This window comes from Echiichthys vipera (assembly GCF_963691815.1).
Source record: "Echiichthys vipera genome assembly, chromosome: 4".
In the NCBI taxonomy this organism is placed as follows: Eukaryota; Metazoa; Chordata; class Actinopteri; order Perciformes; family Trachinidae; genus Echiichthys; species Echiichthys vipera.
In genome coordinates, this window is record NC_139829.1 from 14362416 (window position 1) to 14379687 (window position 17272).

The window sequence follows — 17272 nt, forward strand, 5'->3', positions numbered from 1 at the left end:
TGAAGACTGAGTCACAGCTGTGTGTGTGTGTGTGTGTGTGTGTGTGTGTGTGTGTGTGTGTGTGTGTGTGTGTGTGTGTGTGTGTGTGTGTGTGTGTGTGTGTGTGTGTGTGTGTGTGTGTGTGTGTGTGTGTGTGTGTGTGTGTGTGTGTGTGTGTGTGTGTGTGTGTGTGTGTGTGTGTGTGTGTGTGTGTGTGTGTGTGTGTGTGTGTGTGTGTGTGTGTGTGTGTGTGTGTGTGTGTGTGTGTGTGTGTGTGTGTGTGTGTGTGTGTGTGTGTGTGTGTGTGTGTGTGTGTGTTAATCAAGAGTGACACTTTTTGTCCGCCTGCTCCCGTCTTATTTATCAAAGTTCCTCCTCTGCCCTCAGTTTCTGATTGAGGTGAAGAACTCGCTGTCGTCCACTGTTCCTCCTGACTGGCTCAAAATTGGCAGGTGAGCTCACAGTTGCAATGCACAAACACCAGAGAAAGACACACGCACACCCACTGGCTCTTTTATCAGTTTTTATGCCTCTGCACCTTGGCAGCCATGGCCGGAGGCATTATGTTTTTTGTAGACTACAAGAGCAAAAGTGTGTTTAAGTACAGGTAACCATAGCAACAATTTCTGCCAGGTCATTTGGTGATTGAACAAATTTCAGATGCATTTTGGTCTCCACCGTTGATAGCGCCCCTTGGATCCAAAAATGAACTGATGAATTTGCATTTGCTTTACATCATACAGACGCTACAGGGTGCCTTGTGCGTCGGTATCAGATGCCGAGGGGAGTGACAAAGCGTCGGTTGGACATGAGAACGGGCTGCTCACCCTGCGTATTATACCTTTAACCTCCAGAGATAGGCAGCTGCTTTTAGCAAAAACACTGATAAACGCACTGGTCACTACCGGCTCAGAACCACACAATGAAGTTAATCAAAGCCCCTCGCTGATTAACATAGTGGTGCATTTAGCAGCTAAAGGGCTCCAGATATTTCGTTATTTAGTTGATGGAAAACAAAGCAGAGCTAAAGGGAAAGTGAATATTGGACTTCCATGGATTAAGTGGCCCGAAACACAATATTGTCGGCTGGAGGTGAGAATAGGAAATGATTGTTACTACTACATTTTCAGCAACAACTGAATTGAATATTATCACCTTTAAAAGGTGATAATATCTAGCGTTGTTCAGCTGCCCCTAAGTATGCAAAAAAAATCAAATTATTCAACTGATGAAATTTTATCATCCATTTATTTATTTATGTATCCATTTTTAGAAAGTGACGAGCTGGGTTGAACTGCTGTCTCCCGTTCATTTTCTATGAAAAGCTCAATCAACAAAACTACTAGATAAATTTAAGTCTTCAGGCAATGATCTAATAAGAAATGATAGAAATATGGTTCTGTCATTGATCTTGTCGTAACTCATGGTCAAGTTGCTTCATTTTACAAAAAAAGGTGATGTCTTGCACTCCCAGCACTTGTTGAAGCTCAGTATAATCCAGTATTGGTTGTTTTAGACCTCAGTGATGCATTTGATACTGTAGACCACCGTATCGTGGTTCAAAAGGCCAAAAGTGGTTCTCTTCTAACTTTTCAAACTAAACCTCATCAACAAAATCTATCTTTCCTGGCATTCCACAAGGTTCTGTCTTGGGTCAGATCCTGTTTGCGCTCTACATGCTTCCTATGATACTTGAATTACTTTACAATACTCAGTTATACATTTTGTTTTAAGCCCCAAACAAAAATCCAAAGAAAACTGGATGGCCGATCATTTTTATAAAGTTGAATACTGACAAAACAGAGGTTCGTATTTCTGCCCCAGCTGGTATTGTCCTGAATGGGATGTTAAGTATTGGCTCTTTATCCGCTTGGAAATTCTTGTGATCACTTGTAGATCCTTGCATGGTCAGACCCCACAACATCAGCAGGCCTCGGAGAGCCTCACCAGGGTTTGTTTGTTATTCCTCACTCCAGGTTCAAAACAAAAGCAGACTGTGCTTTTTAGTGGAAGCTCATAAACTTTGTCAATCCTCCCCATTGGACTTAAGATACGAGGACACTGTTGACACTTAAAAAGTAGCTCAAGACACATTTGTTTAGACTTGCTTTAGTTTAGTCTAGTTAAGTGTCTGTTATATTTTTATCTTGATGTCTGCATTCATTTTGCCTTGTGTTGTGAAGCACTTTGTGGCGTCTGCTCTTGGAAGGTGCTATATAAATAAACATAGAACAAAAGAGTTATTGATGTGACATGTTATATGTATTAACTTAACACTTCTGTTCTTTTCTCTTATCCACTTCCTCCTCACCTCTTTCCCCCTCTCCTTTGCAGCACCAAGGCAGTCAGCAGGTATCACTCTCCTTTCCTGGCGGAGCGCTACAAGAAGCTGTTGCAGCTCCGAGGGCAGCTGCTGCTGGACTGCCAGAGGGAGTGGACAAATTTTCTTGAGTATGACACACACACATCTGATCATCTGACTATAAACCCAAAGGAATCTCTGTCCGCGTATCTGTATGTATGTGTCTGTAATTCGCATATCTCGAGAACCTTGCATCTGATATTTCACACTTGGTGGGTGAATAGCTGAGGAGCCAATTATGTGCTTTGTGTTAAATTTGGTGCAATTTGGCAAGATGGTGGCGCTATGACGACAATCTATGTTTTGGCCTGTAACCTTTGAACCGCAAGTCGTAACTTGAGCATTGCTCTAAACTAGATAAGGTATAGAACATGCCTGGAACAAGACGGAAAAAGCTACTTTTTCAGATTTTTCATACAGTTTTTCTATAGCCGGCCCTCGGAGTCTGAATTATCCCATTTGGCCAATAGGTGGCTTTCGAGCATCAAAGATGTAACCATAAACATTTTAAATCTGTGTTAGTTTATTTTCTGTTGCAGTGTAAGTGAATGACATCGGCTGACAGGAAGCTAACAAGGACCAAGGCTTTTGCCTAGCAATGGAATTACATTGAAAAGGTCTATAAAGGAAGGAATCTTGGTGTGTATGTTGGACGGTCTTGCTCATATCTCAAGAAGCGTTCATCCAGTCTACGTCACACTTGGCAGATGTATGGCTGTGGACTCAATCAGATGAAGGTTTCTCAACAACACTACAGATTGCACTTCCGGGGCAATTGGCCCACTATGAACGGGCACATGTTCCGAATGGGCACTCCACTACATTTAAATGAAAAACATGTCAGTCTCAGGTTCAGAGAGATGTCTGCACAGCTCTCAGCCTGCCAGAATTAGTCTGTTATGGATAAGAGCACCATCCACGCAGTCTGCTCAGAAAAAAAAAGTATGCACTTACCTTAATTTACACTTGAAAATCTCTTTCCTCTCTCTCTGCAGCCAGTTTGGGGAGCACTATCACACCATGAAAAGGGCTATTAGTCACCTAGCAACCATAGACTGTCTCTTTTCATTGGCTGAGGTGGCTAAACAAGGGGACTATTGCAGGTGATGTCCTATCATGACGACTGTAAATATTGGTGTGTGTGTGTGCGTTTGTGTGTGAGTTTGTATATGTGTGTGTGGGATATTGTGTGGGTGCCTTGCGTTGTGTCCTATAGTCTCAGACAGGCTGTGTGTGGGAGTGTGCACCGGGCTCTGCAGTATGCTCAGCCAAAACGCCAACATCTCTCCCACACACACACACACACACACACACACACACACACACACACACACACACACACACACACACACACACACACACACACACACACACACACACACACACACACACACACACACACACACACACACACACACACACACACACACACCCCTAAATTGACCATTTCCACCAACTTTAGCGTTTAAGCTTCACATCCATCCACATTTTCATACTGCAGTCCCTCTTTTTATTTAATTAATTCTACCTGCTGCTTCTCTTTAAATCATCGTCTTCTGTTTTGCCATTGCTCATTTTAAGTCACTGACTTTTCATCTTTTCCTGCATGTAAATATGTGTTTTTCTTACCAAGAATTAGATGAGAAGATCAATACCACTCATGCCTGTACAGTAAATCAGCTGGTTAGCTTAGCATAAAGACTGGGAACAGGGGGAAACTGCTAAAAACTGCTGTCCAAAGCTGTAAGTGTAAAAGCATGTTTATTACATATCTATTACTTTGCTGGAAACTTCTCTGCTGGTTGCCTGGCAGCTTATCCGCCAGTCTTCTCATACAACTCAACAAAAAAGTCAATAAGCATTTTTCATAAAATGTTCAACATATTCCTTTAAGAAACATACTTACAGGCAAAACAGAAGATGATGATTTAAAGGGAAGCAGCTGGTAGGATGAATTAAATGTGCAAATACAGAAGCAAAAGTACAAAGAGGTGGATGGATGTGACACTAAAACACTAAAAGGTGTGTGTATGACTTTTGGGCATCCACAATTTGTGTGTGTGTGTGTGTGTGTGTGTGTGTGTTTTAGTGTATTTTATTAAAGCCTGGCCAAAAGATCATTAGGCCAACATCGGGTTGTAACAGATAATTTGTGCTGTAGTCTATTTTGGAAAAAATAAATTACAGAACAACAATAAATGATTTATTATATTAAATATTATTACTATTAACATTTTTCATTTTATTATAAAGTGTTTTATCTACTTACTGTCATGTTTGATATTGAATTTAAGATTTTGTGGATTGAGGCTGCAACTAAAGACTTTTTCTACTGTCATTTAATAAAATTTCAGAAAATCGTGAAAAATAAAACAAAACCAAATCCTCAATTTAAAAAAAATAAAATTGTATTTTTTATTAACTAATTAATCATTGTTCAAACTGACACTAATATTTTTTAGGTAGGATAGGTGGCAGTTAATTAACAACTAACACCCACATTCTAACACAGTTTCATTTCAAATTATATGCATTACAATTGTTGACTGTGTAATGTTCAACTGAAGTAAATATCTTTACTTAGGCATGTCTTTATTTTTCAAAATTGGTATCTCAGAAATGCAATATTGAACTTCCATTGTTGATGATAGTGCCATCTCTAGAAATGTACGAGAGTGTGTGTGAATGTGTCTTTAATTGATTCAGTGTGTACGTGTCTAATTTACCAAGTGTGTTTTCTGTGTTCAGGCCAGAGGTGTGTGAAGGTCAGCGTCAGATTATGATCAGGGACGGCAGACACCCTGCCATCGACCTACTGATGGGAGAGCACAACCAGTATGTGCCCAACCTCACTGAACTACAGGTACACACACACACACACACACACACACACACACACACATCCATTAGCCAATGCATCACACCAATGTGAACCTTTCGCCGCCATTGTTGTTGTTAAATGTCCGCGCATGGTCCGTCGTTCTATTTTCTATGTCCGAACAGGCGCACATAGAGGACGTCAGAACCTCCGTAGGCCTCGTTCTCGTGCTCGTGCGAACGCTCGTGCTCGTACATGTGCAAATGGGCTCTACAAAAGCCCACCTCTCTGCAGTTATGCGCACAGGTGCACTCACACTGCTTAAACTCTCTAGGCTTTAGCTGAAAAAACGGTTTTGGCCCGGTGCGGAAGGACAGTGTGAGTGCGCCCTAAAGGAAATTATGTGTTTATTCACCATTTTACAGTAGCTCTCTGGCTTCTGAATAACAACAGCAGACACTGTGATGTAAAAACAGCATGACTATTAATATCTTACATATAGTTACATAACATAAATTTGTTATCTACTGGTGGTCCTCTGGGACCTCTTTTGACAGTATGATAATTCAGAACAAAAGATTAACTTTCAGTTGATCTGTGACATGACAAATGCTTTAAAAATACCAAGATTTAAAAAATACAAAAATGTCTAAAATACACAGAGCTAACAAAAGCTCTAAGCTAAACCTTCAAGCGGGTAGCCCTGTAACAATGGAAATGCAAACCCCTGCAGTGCTGGGCTGAAGCGCTGAGCCGAGCCAGGACTTGTTTATGGAAACGCGACTCATTGAGGCAGCTCTGAAACCAAATTGTAACAGCACACGCATGCATAAATACACACTTGATGCACACACAATCAGACTTGTATGGCATTACACACACTTCCTCGCTCAGTGCTGGAGTGGGTGTAGGTTCGTTTTTCAACAGAAACACAAGCGAATAGGAAGAGAAGCCAAGCTTTCAATCCACCCACCTCCTCAGCTGTGCAGGACAGCATGCAAATATCTTATTCGGTCTCTCTCCTTGCCCCCTGTCTTCCTCTCCTCCCCTCCCCTCCCCTCTCCTCTCCTCTCCTCTCCTCTCCTCTCCTCTCCTCTCCTCTCGTCTTCCTCTCCTCTCCTTTCCTCGGCCCCTGTCTTCCTCTCCTCTCCTCGCCCCCTGTCTTCCTCTCCTCTCCTCGCCCCCTGTCTTCCTCTCCTCGCCCCCTGTCTTCCTCTTCTCTCCTCGCCCCCTGTCTTCCTCTCCTCTCCTCGCCCCCTGTCTTCCTCTCCTCTCCTCGCCCCCTGTCTTCCTCTCCTCTCCTCTCCTCGCCCCTGTCTTCCTCTCCTCTCCTTGTCCCCTGTCTTCCTCTCCTCTCCTCTCCTCGCCCCTGTCTTCCTCTCCTCGCCCCCTGTCTTCCTCTCCTCTCCTCTCCTCGCCTCCTGTCTTCCTCTCCTCTCCTCACCTCTACTCGCCCCCTGTCTTCCTCTCCTCTCCTCTCCACGGCGCCTGTCTTTCTCTCCTCTCCTCCCATCCCATGCTATAGGGTGATGGCAGGAGAACTATGATAATCACTGGTCCTAACATGGGGGGTAAGAGCTCATACATCCGCCAGGTGGCCCTGATCTGTGTAATGGCTCAGATGGGCTCCTACGTCCCGGCCTCTAAGGCCCACCTGGGCGCTCTGGACGGCATTTACACCAGGTATGAACACAAGCACATTGAAATCTATCTGTGTGATCCAGTGATAAAACTCAACCTAATACTCTAGACTGTCAGAAATGATAGCAGACTGCTTTTAATGACTTGCTGGAAAGCTACTGTCACCATATTTTCATGTTTTAAGATGTGACTTGATGCTTCAAGGTCGAGTATGCAGATCCCAACACATCATCAGCAACAAGATGATTGATTTGGAAGTGATGTCTATGAGATTGTGTTGTAAATCATTTGATGCATACATATTGACGTAATTGTTGGACTGATACTAATCCGTTTGAGTGTTTTGATTTAATGTTGCCACTTTACTGATTACCTACTGGTGTTGCACCATTGATGAGATTTGCAAGAAAGCTAAAGACACAACCTGCAAAACCTGAATCAAGTAATTAATTCAGGTCAAATCTACTTTATCATCTTAAAATTTCATAATCATGCAAACATAATCTCTTACCTCTTGTGATATTAAGTCATGCAGATAGTTTGCGTTTTATTATTTGTGTCTCTAAAATGTCTACCTTCACCCTAATACAATAGAGGCATATGCCATTTTGTTTGTGATTTTCACAGCATTTAAAATTTACAGAAAATAAGTCGTGAACAGAAGTTGTATTAAAGACCTTTCCGAGTTGGTTTTAAGGTCTCTTGTTTATCTAAATGCACAATAATGAATGAATACACCAGAATTAAACATTATTGCATCACATTATAAAATAACAGAAAACGGAGAAAATGATAACAATGATATCAGAATATTATTACCACAAATAAAAAAAAAAGAAACATCGCATTCATAGATTTAGACACAAGTTAAATTTGACTACATTTTTTATTATTCTTTTTTTTTTTACTCTTTTTTTTTTTTTCTCTTTGGTCTCTGTGTGTATTTATTAGTATTATCATCATTATTATTCGTAATATTATTTCAGGAGAGGAAGGGAGCAGAGGTCAAAATGTGACATTTTTGATGGATTCAAAATTCCTTCCTTGATACCTTCACAAGATAAGACAATTCTTCCTTAAATTATAACATTACCAGCAAAACCTCTGTCCAGAAAGGTTTATGCACATTATCCACAGAGCACACGATCGACAGTTGTCTTTGCGAATGCTTTTTTCTTGTGTATAATTTGGGTGACATTTTACTATGAATCCTCAAGCCTGTGAAGTGGCTTAATGAAGCGGTGGGGATTTTACAGAAACACAAGATGAATAAAAGATAAAATAATTTGATGCAGCTGCACAGAAAAATGAACACTGCTTGCTTGTAGTTTCCTGATGACACCAGCATGTGGATGTTTATTTTGCTGGCAAGCAAATTTAAGATGAGATATCCATAAATGATAACACGCTTAAAAACAGGCTCATAAGAACACATGAATGCATACTTTACCCAGTCCATCATGTAAAAGTGGCACAAGAAGTGACAGTGTTTCTTTTTATTGATGGACAGACATTGAAACACACTCAAGAAATGATATCTGAGTGACTTTTCGAGCTCTGTCAACAGGAAGACGAGGACAGTGACCATGACAACGCTGACGGAGCACAATGCCCCTTCACCTCTACGGATGATTTCTTATTAGTGCAATTAAACATAAGGACACGAATGTAGTGACAACACACCTAATTCACCTTGGGTTACCTTCATCGTCTGTGAAATGGTCGAATTTATTCTGAGGAATGACACTCGCCTAATCCCATTGTGTTCCTCAGCACACAGGAGGAAGTCTATGGGGGGGGGGGGGGGGGGATTAAAGTAAGTTGTTTGACAAGGCCGGTTCTATTGTTCTGTAAGATGTAGCTCTCTGTATTGTAAGAACCCTCAGACAATGAGGCTTTGTTGAAGATCTCCCCCCCCCCCCCCCACTGATGATTATTCTCATTATGACGAGAGAAGCAGTAAGCTCTGCATGTAGTTTCCAGTTCTGACTACATATTAGTGTGGAACACAGGCCAATATGCTGTATAGTCTCTGCCATTCTGCCTCTGCTGCACTATGTGATTAGACCTAATTGCTTGCAGATGTGTGTAATTGTCTTTTTTGTGGGTTTAAGCATGTTCTTATGTATTAACCCAGTGGGTGCCAGAGACCTGTCAGCTGTGTGTGTGTGCGTGTGTGCGTGTGTGTGTGTGCGTGCGTGTGTGCGCGCGTGTGTGCGTGTGCGTGTGCGTGTGTGTGTGTGTGTGTGAGCGTGAGCGAGCGAGCTGGACATAAAACGCTGAGGTTTATTTAATGTAGTACAGGTCCTGTATGCTGAAAACAACATCAAAAACCCGTCAGGTCACAGAGAACAGTAAAGTGCTGTGCAAAGTTAAATTTGTCAGATACATTTGATTTATTAATGTTAATAAGCTTACAATATAACATATTTCAAAATGCCATCACAAACATTGTAGTTAATCTTTTTTAACCCTTTTTTTTTTACTACATCTGAAGGACATAATGGAGCTAAGCCCACTTGTTCTCCAACCTCCAGGGTTTTTTCTCTGCTTTTTATCTCAGACATTTTCTAAGTTGTGCTCATCACAAAAAATGATTTATTTTTAAAATAGGGAAATTGATTTCTTCTTCCAGCAGGAAATGAATTGATTGAAACTGATTTAAAATCAGGGACATAAAACTTGAGTGAAATCTGTTTAAGTTGCTCTGATTTGTTGGGGAGTTGTATGACTTTGTATTACTGAGTTGATGGTATATACAGTAGAGATTACAGGAAATGAAAGGAGAGAGAGAGAGAGAGCTGTGGAGTGACATGAAACACAGGCTCCTGGCTGGATCTGAACTGGTCAGCTATTAAAAAAAACAACTAGTTAAATTGGTTATAAACAAACAAAAGCTGTTAAATAAGGGAGTACTTAATGTCAGCTTTATTTCAGAATGAGTGTCCTTGAGTCAGTGAAGGTCTACAACAGTAAAGCAATGCAGACTGTGTTTGCACTTGTATGTCCCTCTGTTAAGGTTAGAGGTCAATATTCTCTCTTTCTCTCTGAAGAAAAATGCTACTTAAAGCGCTAATTAATGTCCACAGAGAAAACGCACACACCCCCACACGGTATCCACTGTCCTCTCTTCACCTCTTCCATTACCTCCGTTGTCCTAATTGGACTGCTTGATCTCACTCTATCGCTGAGATCCTGAGGAGGATTTGTTGTGATATAAAGCGCTCAATCAATTCCCGCTGCTGTGTAATAGACACAGTGATGGGAATTGCTTCGACTTGTGTGTGAGGGATGTGTTGTGTGTTTATGAGCGAGAGGGGAAACAGACATTGAGTGAGAGCTTGTGAGTGGAACAAGCAGACTTTGTGGGTTGGGGGTAATGAGATGGTGCGTAGGTGTCTAATGGGATATCCTGTCTGAACTGATGCAGATGATTGATTATCAATGGGGATAAAGTGAATAATCTGGAGGTTTAAAGCAGCATGCAGCCTCGCAGAGTCTGTATTATGTTCCTGCCCACTCCACTGTGCTACAGCATTTTTACAAATATGCCATACAGTGGTTTGAGCATAATTCTGAGTGTGAGTGTTGTGTTTCCTGGCGACTGACAGATGCATATGTGTGTGTACAGGTATCCAGCTGCTGTGTGTGTGTGTTTTATTGTCAGTATTGAGTCCTGAAGGTTATAGAGCATTCTTCCATCCCTTCATGGTTGTTATGGAAACAGTAAAAGGAAGCAGAATGTAAAACCGTGTTTTGAAAAGGACCTTTAATCGATCATGGATTTGTGGCATTGGTTTTACCGTGTTTTACTAAAGACTTTCACAGGCTCCCCTCCCCGCAGAAAATGCAGTGAGATTTTTTTTGGGGCCAGAAATGTGGCTGGTATCCAGAAGGACTGTTGCCAACAGGTCTCTGTGAAACATCATCACCTTGGTGCTTGTTGTACAGCGACGCGAACCTTGTAGATCATCTTGTAGGTGACAAACAGGGCTGGTTAGTCCTTTTTTGTTCCGTAGGACAGTGTGCAGTAAACTGGCAGGACAAATCTTAATGATAATACAATGGCTACTTGTGTCGCTTTAATCATTATTTGGATTTCCAAATGCGAATGAATAATTCCTTTAACAAAGTGGTTGCTAGTCCTCTTTTGCAATTTAAAATCCCACAACAAACAATGGAGCAACAAAGGCAGATCAAACCAAACATAAACATTAGAAAATATGGTGACTGATTTTTACAAATCAAATAGCCTCAGTACATACGGTAAACAACAAAACAAAAAAACTGTCAATAAAACAGGAAGAAAAGAAAAAAAGAAAAAATGCAAATAAAAGCCCAAAGTCCAACTTTTGAGGTGAAATCCACCTTGAAACAATCAAACTCCGTTTTCCACAATATCCCTGGCCTATGTTATTGTCACTCAGGAAATTTTGTGTGGCTCTGACTGAAAAGACCCAGACTTGCTACGTCTGTGTTGTACAACACAGTCCCCTGTGGTGGACGCACTTCTTGTCCTGCTGCTGCTAGCCTTTATGAATGCATTGTGAACTGACTTAGTGTGGGAGGTGAAAGCCCATGTAAAACTATAAAATTGAAGCAAGCATCTGCAAAATTCTTAAAACTATCAAAGTTAAATAAATTGTGCTTTTGGAGTATGTGGCAGTGGTGACAGCTGTTCGTATCTGTTTGTAAAGGGACAGTTTCAGAGTCGTCATGCTTGCTCGTGACCAGCTAGTGAAACAGTATGTTATGTGGAAGAAGATCATAGCACGCGTAAACGGGTTGGCTGCCTTTGTTGTCAGGTAAGTCTTATATGCCTAAAGTTAGCAAGGTAGAAGCTGATAATACTGGTCACTTTTTAAACATGATTTTCCTTGAAGTACCAGTTTGTCATTTTAAAAATAGATTTTTGCAGATTTTGTCATGTTTATCATGTTCTGATTGTTTTGACTGATTAGAGTAGGGTGATGTAATCAGATAAATAACACAGCAACCAGGGAAGCATCAGAAAAACACGTTTTCTGGAGAGGTGTGAGGTAATGATAAGTGGGCTCTATTTTCAGAATCAATTTATTTGGCACAAAGGAGAGACTCAATGCAGAGCAGCAGGACACCCAGCTGGTGGAATATGTCTGTGTTTTTGCTGTTCATCTGCTCATCACTGGGCAGACAGTGTGTGTGTGTGTGAAAACCATTTTTCCTTTTCATCTGATTCTGTCTGTCCTAACTGCCACGCAGTATAGATCTGATTGTCATAATTTCCCTTGAGTCTTAGCATACATGCGCACGCACGCACGAACGATCGCACGCACGCGCGCGCCATAAATTGGCTAATGAAATGCAGCAGCATGTCTGCCACGCCCCTCTGCGATGGGATGTGTGGTGTAACCATGGTAACTCATGTGTTGGAGGCTCCTGTCGGTGGTTCATTGATACTATGGAATTATGTTGAAGGACAAGCAGGACAGAAAAAGACAGATTTAGAGGTGAGGAAAGCTGACTGGTGGATAGATGCGGCATCTGTGATCCAGCTGGAGTCACTGCTCTGTCAGTCAGTATGTATCAGTGTGGCAGAGGAGCTCTCAAACTGACTTGGAGGCTTGTGAAGAATTCAACATGTTGCTATTGTATCTCTTTAAATGATACATATCTGTTGACATGGACTCGACAGGTAGCGGCATCAATAGTGTTCATGGTAGTCTTTTTGGATTTTATATCACCGGCCTCAAATGTAAGCCTCCTCAAGCGGCAGTGTAAAATGATCAACTATCATTTTACTAAAATGTGTTTGTCAATACTTGTTACATGCATACAAGGGCTGTTAAGTAAATATGTTTAATGTGTTGTTTCTCATTTAAAATTGGGCCTCATGCAGTCACATTGTTGTATCTTTGTGTAGGGATTTATAGCATCAGATAAAAGCACCGACCTCTTCTCGCAGTTCTCCCTCTCGCTCTGTTCTAACTCAATAAGAACACACTCTCTACATTAAGCTGATGGCAAAAGTCTGCCGTCAGGCTGGATTTTCTAAAGTCTGAAAACAGACAGAAGAGTCTATATTTCTCTAAACATTTGAATTACAGGATGATGAAAGATGACCAACAAAGCCAAACTCCCTACCCCTGGTTTAATGTCAGTGGTTTTGGAATGAGATGTTCAAAAATCACATTTGGCTGTAGCGTTCGGGTGTCCACATACTTTTGGTCACACTGTACCTGTGGCGCCCTCTCTGTTCTGAGATAAAGTAAAAACTGGCCATAGTTTTTATTTCAAATGATGCATAGTTAATACTAGCCATAAAATAACATTTAGAGGTCAGCATCTGCTTTCTGTTTGTGAGACGTGGTCATTCATTGGGAATAGATGCGTAGTAAATAAATAATTTAATCTTTTCTTTTTTTTTCTTGGGCTGCTTGAGTGTTGCAGAAATATTATTTATCCATACCTGTATATAAATCTGAGATACTGTAGGCTGAATAAGGAAAAATCATGTATAATTGAAAAATAAAACCTGGAGGAAATTTGGAAGTGACTGAATGTTGAACTCAATTAAACTGAGACACGATCAGAAGAGAACAGAAATTTGTAACCAGTTTCACAAGTCATTGAAACAATGTTAAGCGTAGAACTTGATGTCTTCAAAAGAGCGTAATGTTAAGACCTTTGCGACATATGACATGAGGACAGGTGAGAATGACACTTATCATGCAGCACCTTGCAGCCGCAGGTTGACTTCTTTTTCTTCAGTTTAAAAAAAGACCTCAGGATGTTATTATTCCCTCTGACTTTCTTCAAACCCATTCTTTTTCATCTCGCCTTTTCTTTTCTTGATGGTTCTGGAAGTTTAGGGAAGCAGGATAATTTGTATCTGTAATCTATAATCTGCATGTCTCTGTGGGTGTTTTGTTTTAGTTTCTAGAAGAACAACAGAATTCAGATTCTTCAACTTTGAGATCAAATCATTTAAAGACTGAAAACATCGAAAGTTCAGATCAGATTTCATAATTGGAGCGTGGACATACAACCCCGAAAACAAATTATTCCACAATCAAATTGATTAGAGGACACTGACACTGGTCTTCTAGTAGTTTTTATTTACAGATAAGTGTTTTTAGTATTTACAGTTATGTTTTTTGCATCATGACCCCTACACATTAACTGTATATCAATTTTATACAATTTATACCTTATACAACTTGTTCTGTTGCTTTAAAATGTGAATGCATCAATTGCATTGGCAAGCTTATCCAAAAATGTTTGACAGCTTTCCGAAATCCAAAACAGAAGAAACTTTTTCCAACTTTGTTGCATACAAACAATGATTGTATTAAGGCCAATAGCAAATATGTGTTATTTTTGTTTTAAAGGAGTTTGAAAATAGAGCTATGAAGTTCATAAAGAATGAACTAAAACCTGAATATCTTGTTACAGACTTACAATCCGTGCATCACTAATCTGAAAAATGCATCCTTCAATGACTCTGACTGAGATGCTGTGTGTGTGTGTGTGTGTGTGTGTGTGTGTGTGTGTGTGTGTGTGTGTGTGTGTGTGTGTGTGTGTGTGTGTGTGTGTGTGTGTGTGTGTGTGTGTGTGTGTGTGTGTGTGTGTGTGTGTGTGTGTGTGTGTGTGTGTGTGTGTGTGTGTGTGTGTGTGTGTGTGTGTGTGTGTGTGTGTGTGTGTGTGTGTGTGTGTGTGTGTGTGTGTGTGTGTGTGTGTGTGTGTGTGTGTGTGTGTGTGTGTGTGTGTGTGTGTGTGTGTGTGTGTGTGTGTGTGTGTGTGTGTCAAATATCAGAAAAGGACCAGGTTTTTGTTGGTCAATGGCTCAGTCCCTTCCTGTTCCCTCAAGACAGCAATGCACCAGCAATGTGCCTGATCGCGAAAGGCATTTGCACTCACACACGTTGGCTCTGTGTGTGAACATGACAACTGCGTCAGTTTGAAACTAGCAACGACCGTTGCTCTGCTGTTGCGTGCCGGGTGTAAGATAGCGCCCAATCAGTCTGACACATTCACCACCTCAAAAAACAAAAAATATTGCACAATCTGATTTTTGCATAGCTCTCACCCTTTCACTTTTGACTTCTGATGTTCTCTTTGTCTGATATCAGGATGGGGGCATCAGACAACATCTACAAAGGGCGCAGTACATTCATGGAAGAGCTGACTGAAGCCTCTGAGATCATTTTCCGAGCAACTGAACGTTCATTGGTCATCCTTGATGAACTGGGACGGGGCACGAGCACCCATGATGGGATTGCCATTGCCCATGCCACCCTTAAGTACTTCATCAGAGACGTAAGTTTTGTCAACCATACACATACACACCATGTTGCTAAATTCACCAACATTGTTGGATCCTGAAGTTAGCCCTATTAACTATCAAGCTAAGGGCCTAAATAGGTTTTCTGGTGTGCTCTACAGAATCAGCAGTTATTTTTTGTGCTCCTCCAGAGAGCCTGCAGCAGCAGAGCAGCTCTTGAAAACAGCTCCAAATTATGGGCAAGCTTCATCTATAATGTTAATATTCTGTTAGGGAGCAAGCTGCAATGGAAAAGGAGAGAGAAAGAATGCTCCCTGCGTACCGTAGTTGTTCAAGTCAATGTATGTTCTCATGTACTTCTCTCATGAAACAGCTGCATTGTCAAGGCTTATGACCGATTGTCCAATGTCCATTTTTGCACTTTGGGAGCATATGTGTCTGTAGACGTTGTTGTCAATTCATAATTGTATGTGTTCTGCTTAATTTTGTCATCTGTCATTAAAACAATGTGTATGGAGAGTAAAAAAAGTCTAATTTTAACCAGAAATCGTGGCCAAGGGGAAGAGAGGAACTGGTGCAGAGGTTTGCTGGAGATGTGTGGGTCTTTCTAGGTCAGAGTACCTGAAATCCGTATTCGTGTGTGTTTTTTTTCTCTACTGGGACTAGTGACCCGGCACAGTCAGAAGCCCTTTGGGTGTTGCACAATGTTGTGTATCTCCATTTTGACAGAATAGATGAGAGGGGGGTTTGTGTTAGTAGCAGAACTTTATCAATACGTACATTGGCAAGTCAATCCTTGTTTCCTTCTGGAGAACTTAGAAATTTGTGTTTAATCGACTTTCTGTACTGTAAGCACAGACAACTCATTATTACACAGACACACAGCTGTTCATTTTCTCAGCTATTCACACTGAATATTTTCACCTGCATAATATGAACTAAAGAAACATTAGGTGTTTTCTAATTAGCCTGTCACATGATACCATTTGGAGTTGCACCTGCTGTTAGATATTATGTCAAATATGTCAAATAGTGGAAATGTAAGACAAAAGTGTGCGTGCGTGCGTGCGTGCGTGCTAGCGTGCGTGCGATGCCACTGATGGGTTTGTGGAGTTTTGTCATTGAAGAATACTTTTACTGCTGCCTTCTGGGTAATCAAAGCTTACAAGCTGTATCCAATTTATGAGAGCTGGTATTTTGGTATTTGCTAATTTTCTGTTTTCCAAGGCCTTAGTCAAAAGGATCCAAATGCCCCGAGTTACCCCTGTTCAAATATAGATGAATAAACATTTATCTTTGAAAACTCCTTCCAGTTTTCATGTCTTGCCAGTTCCACATTAATCGTTGGACAGAGTCTTGGGGTTATGTAATCCTGCTGGAAAACGTAGAATGAAAATTTGTCAGTAGCAGCCAATGCAGCAGGCAGCTGCTGCTAGCAGGAGGAGGGAGCTCTCTAACTACCTGTTGTATAACAGCATTGATTTGTTAGAAATGCCTTGCTATTAAAGGAAAGATAAACAAAAGAAGTTATGCTTTACAGTTAAAGGCCTCCTCAGTACAGGCAGACCTACAGTCTCTTTCACGCTCACTGCACTCCCTCCTACTCGTTCTCCTCCTCTGCCCCGTCCTCCTCGTCCTCCTCCTCCTCACCAGACCCAACTGTTCATGTCAAAAGTCAGACTACTCCTCCTTTGACTCGGTTGTCATAGTAACACACCCCTCCCTGTCCCCCAGCACTCACCTGCGAGGTAGTTAAGAATGTAGATAGGTTTCATAACACCACTCAATGAAAGAGAGAGCCTTGACGCAGGAAGAGAAAAAGGAACAGAAAAGCAGAGAGAGGATCACGAAAACTAGGAGTCACTTCTGACGTGAGTTTCTGGGTTTTATTGTGTAATCACAATCATCACATTGTCGGTTCAGTACACGTTTCTTTCTAGCTGTGATGTTACCTACTGTCCTCTTCTTTAGTCATTACTCACTCTCACTCACTTGGACTCTCACTTTTATTCACGCCAACAGCAGGTCCTGCCATTAGTTTCACACTAAGCTCAGCGCTACAAATCACTCTCCACTTGTACCATGACTCAGACTGCATGTGACTGCGCAAACATTGTCTTCCTGCACAGTACAAACGAAATTGGGCCCCGCATTTGGACTCACAGGGGGACTCACTAAAACTCACTTTTGACTGCACACTAATGAGTAA

General features: G+C 41.3%; 1 protein-coding gene across 2 annotated transcripts in view; it reads left to right on the forward strand.

Annotated features, from left to right (window-relative positions):
* msh3 (mutS homolog 3 (E. coli)) overlaps positions 1–17272 on the forward strand; it is a 45272-nt gene that overhangs the window by 19215 nt on the left and 8785 nt on the right. For both annotated transcript variants that reach the window (XM_083912492.1, XM_083912493.1), the window contains exons 16-21: positions 367–431; positions 2314–2430; positions 3337–3444; positions 5090–5204; positions 6685–6842; positions 14912–15098. In XM_083912492.1, the coding sequence (XP_083768618.1) occupies positions 367–431; positions 2314–2430; positions 3337–3444; positions 5090–5204; positions 6685–6842; positions 14912–15098 (750 nt within the window). The remainder of the gene's footprint in view (positions 1–366; positions 432–2313; positions 2431–3336; positions 3445–5089; positions 5205–6684; positions 6843–14911; positions 15099–17272) is intronic.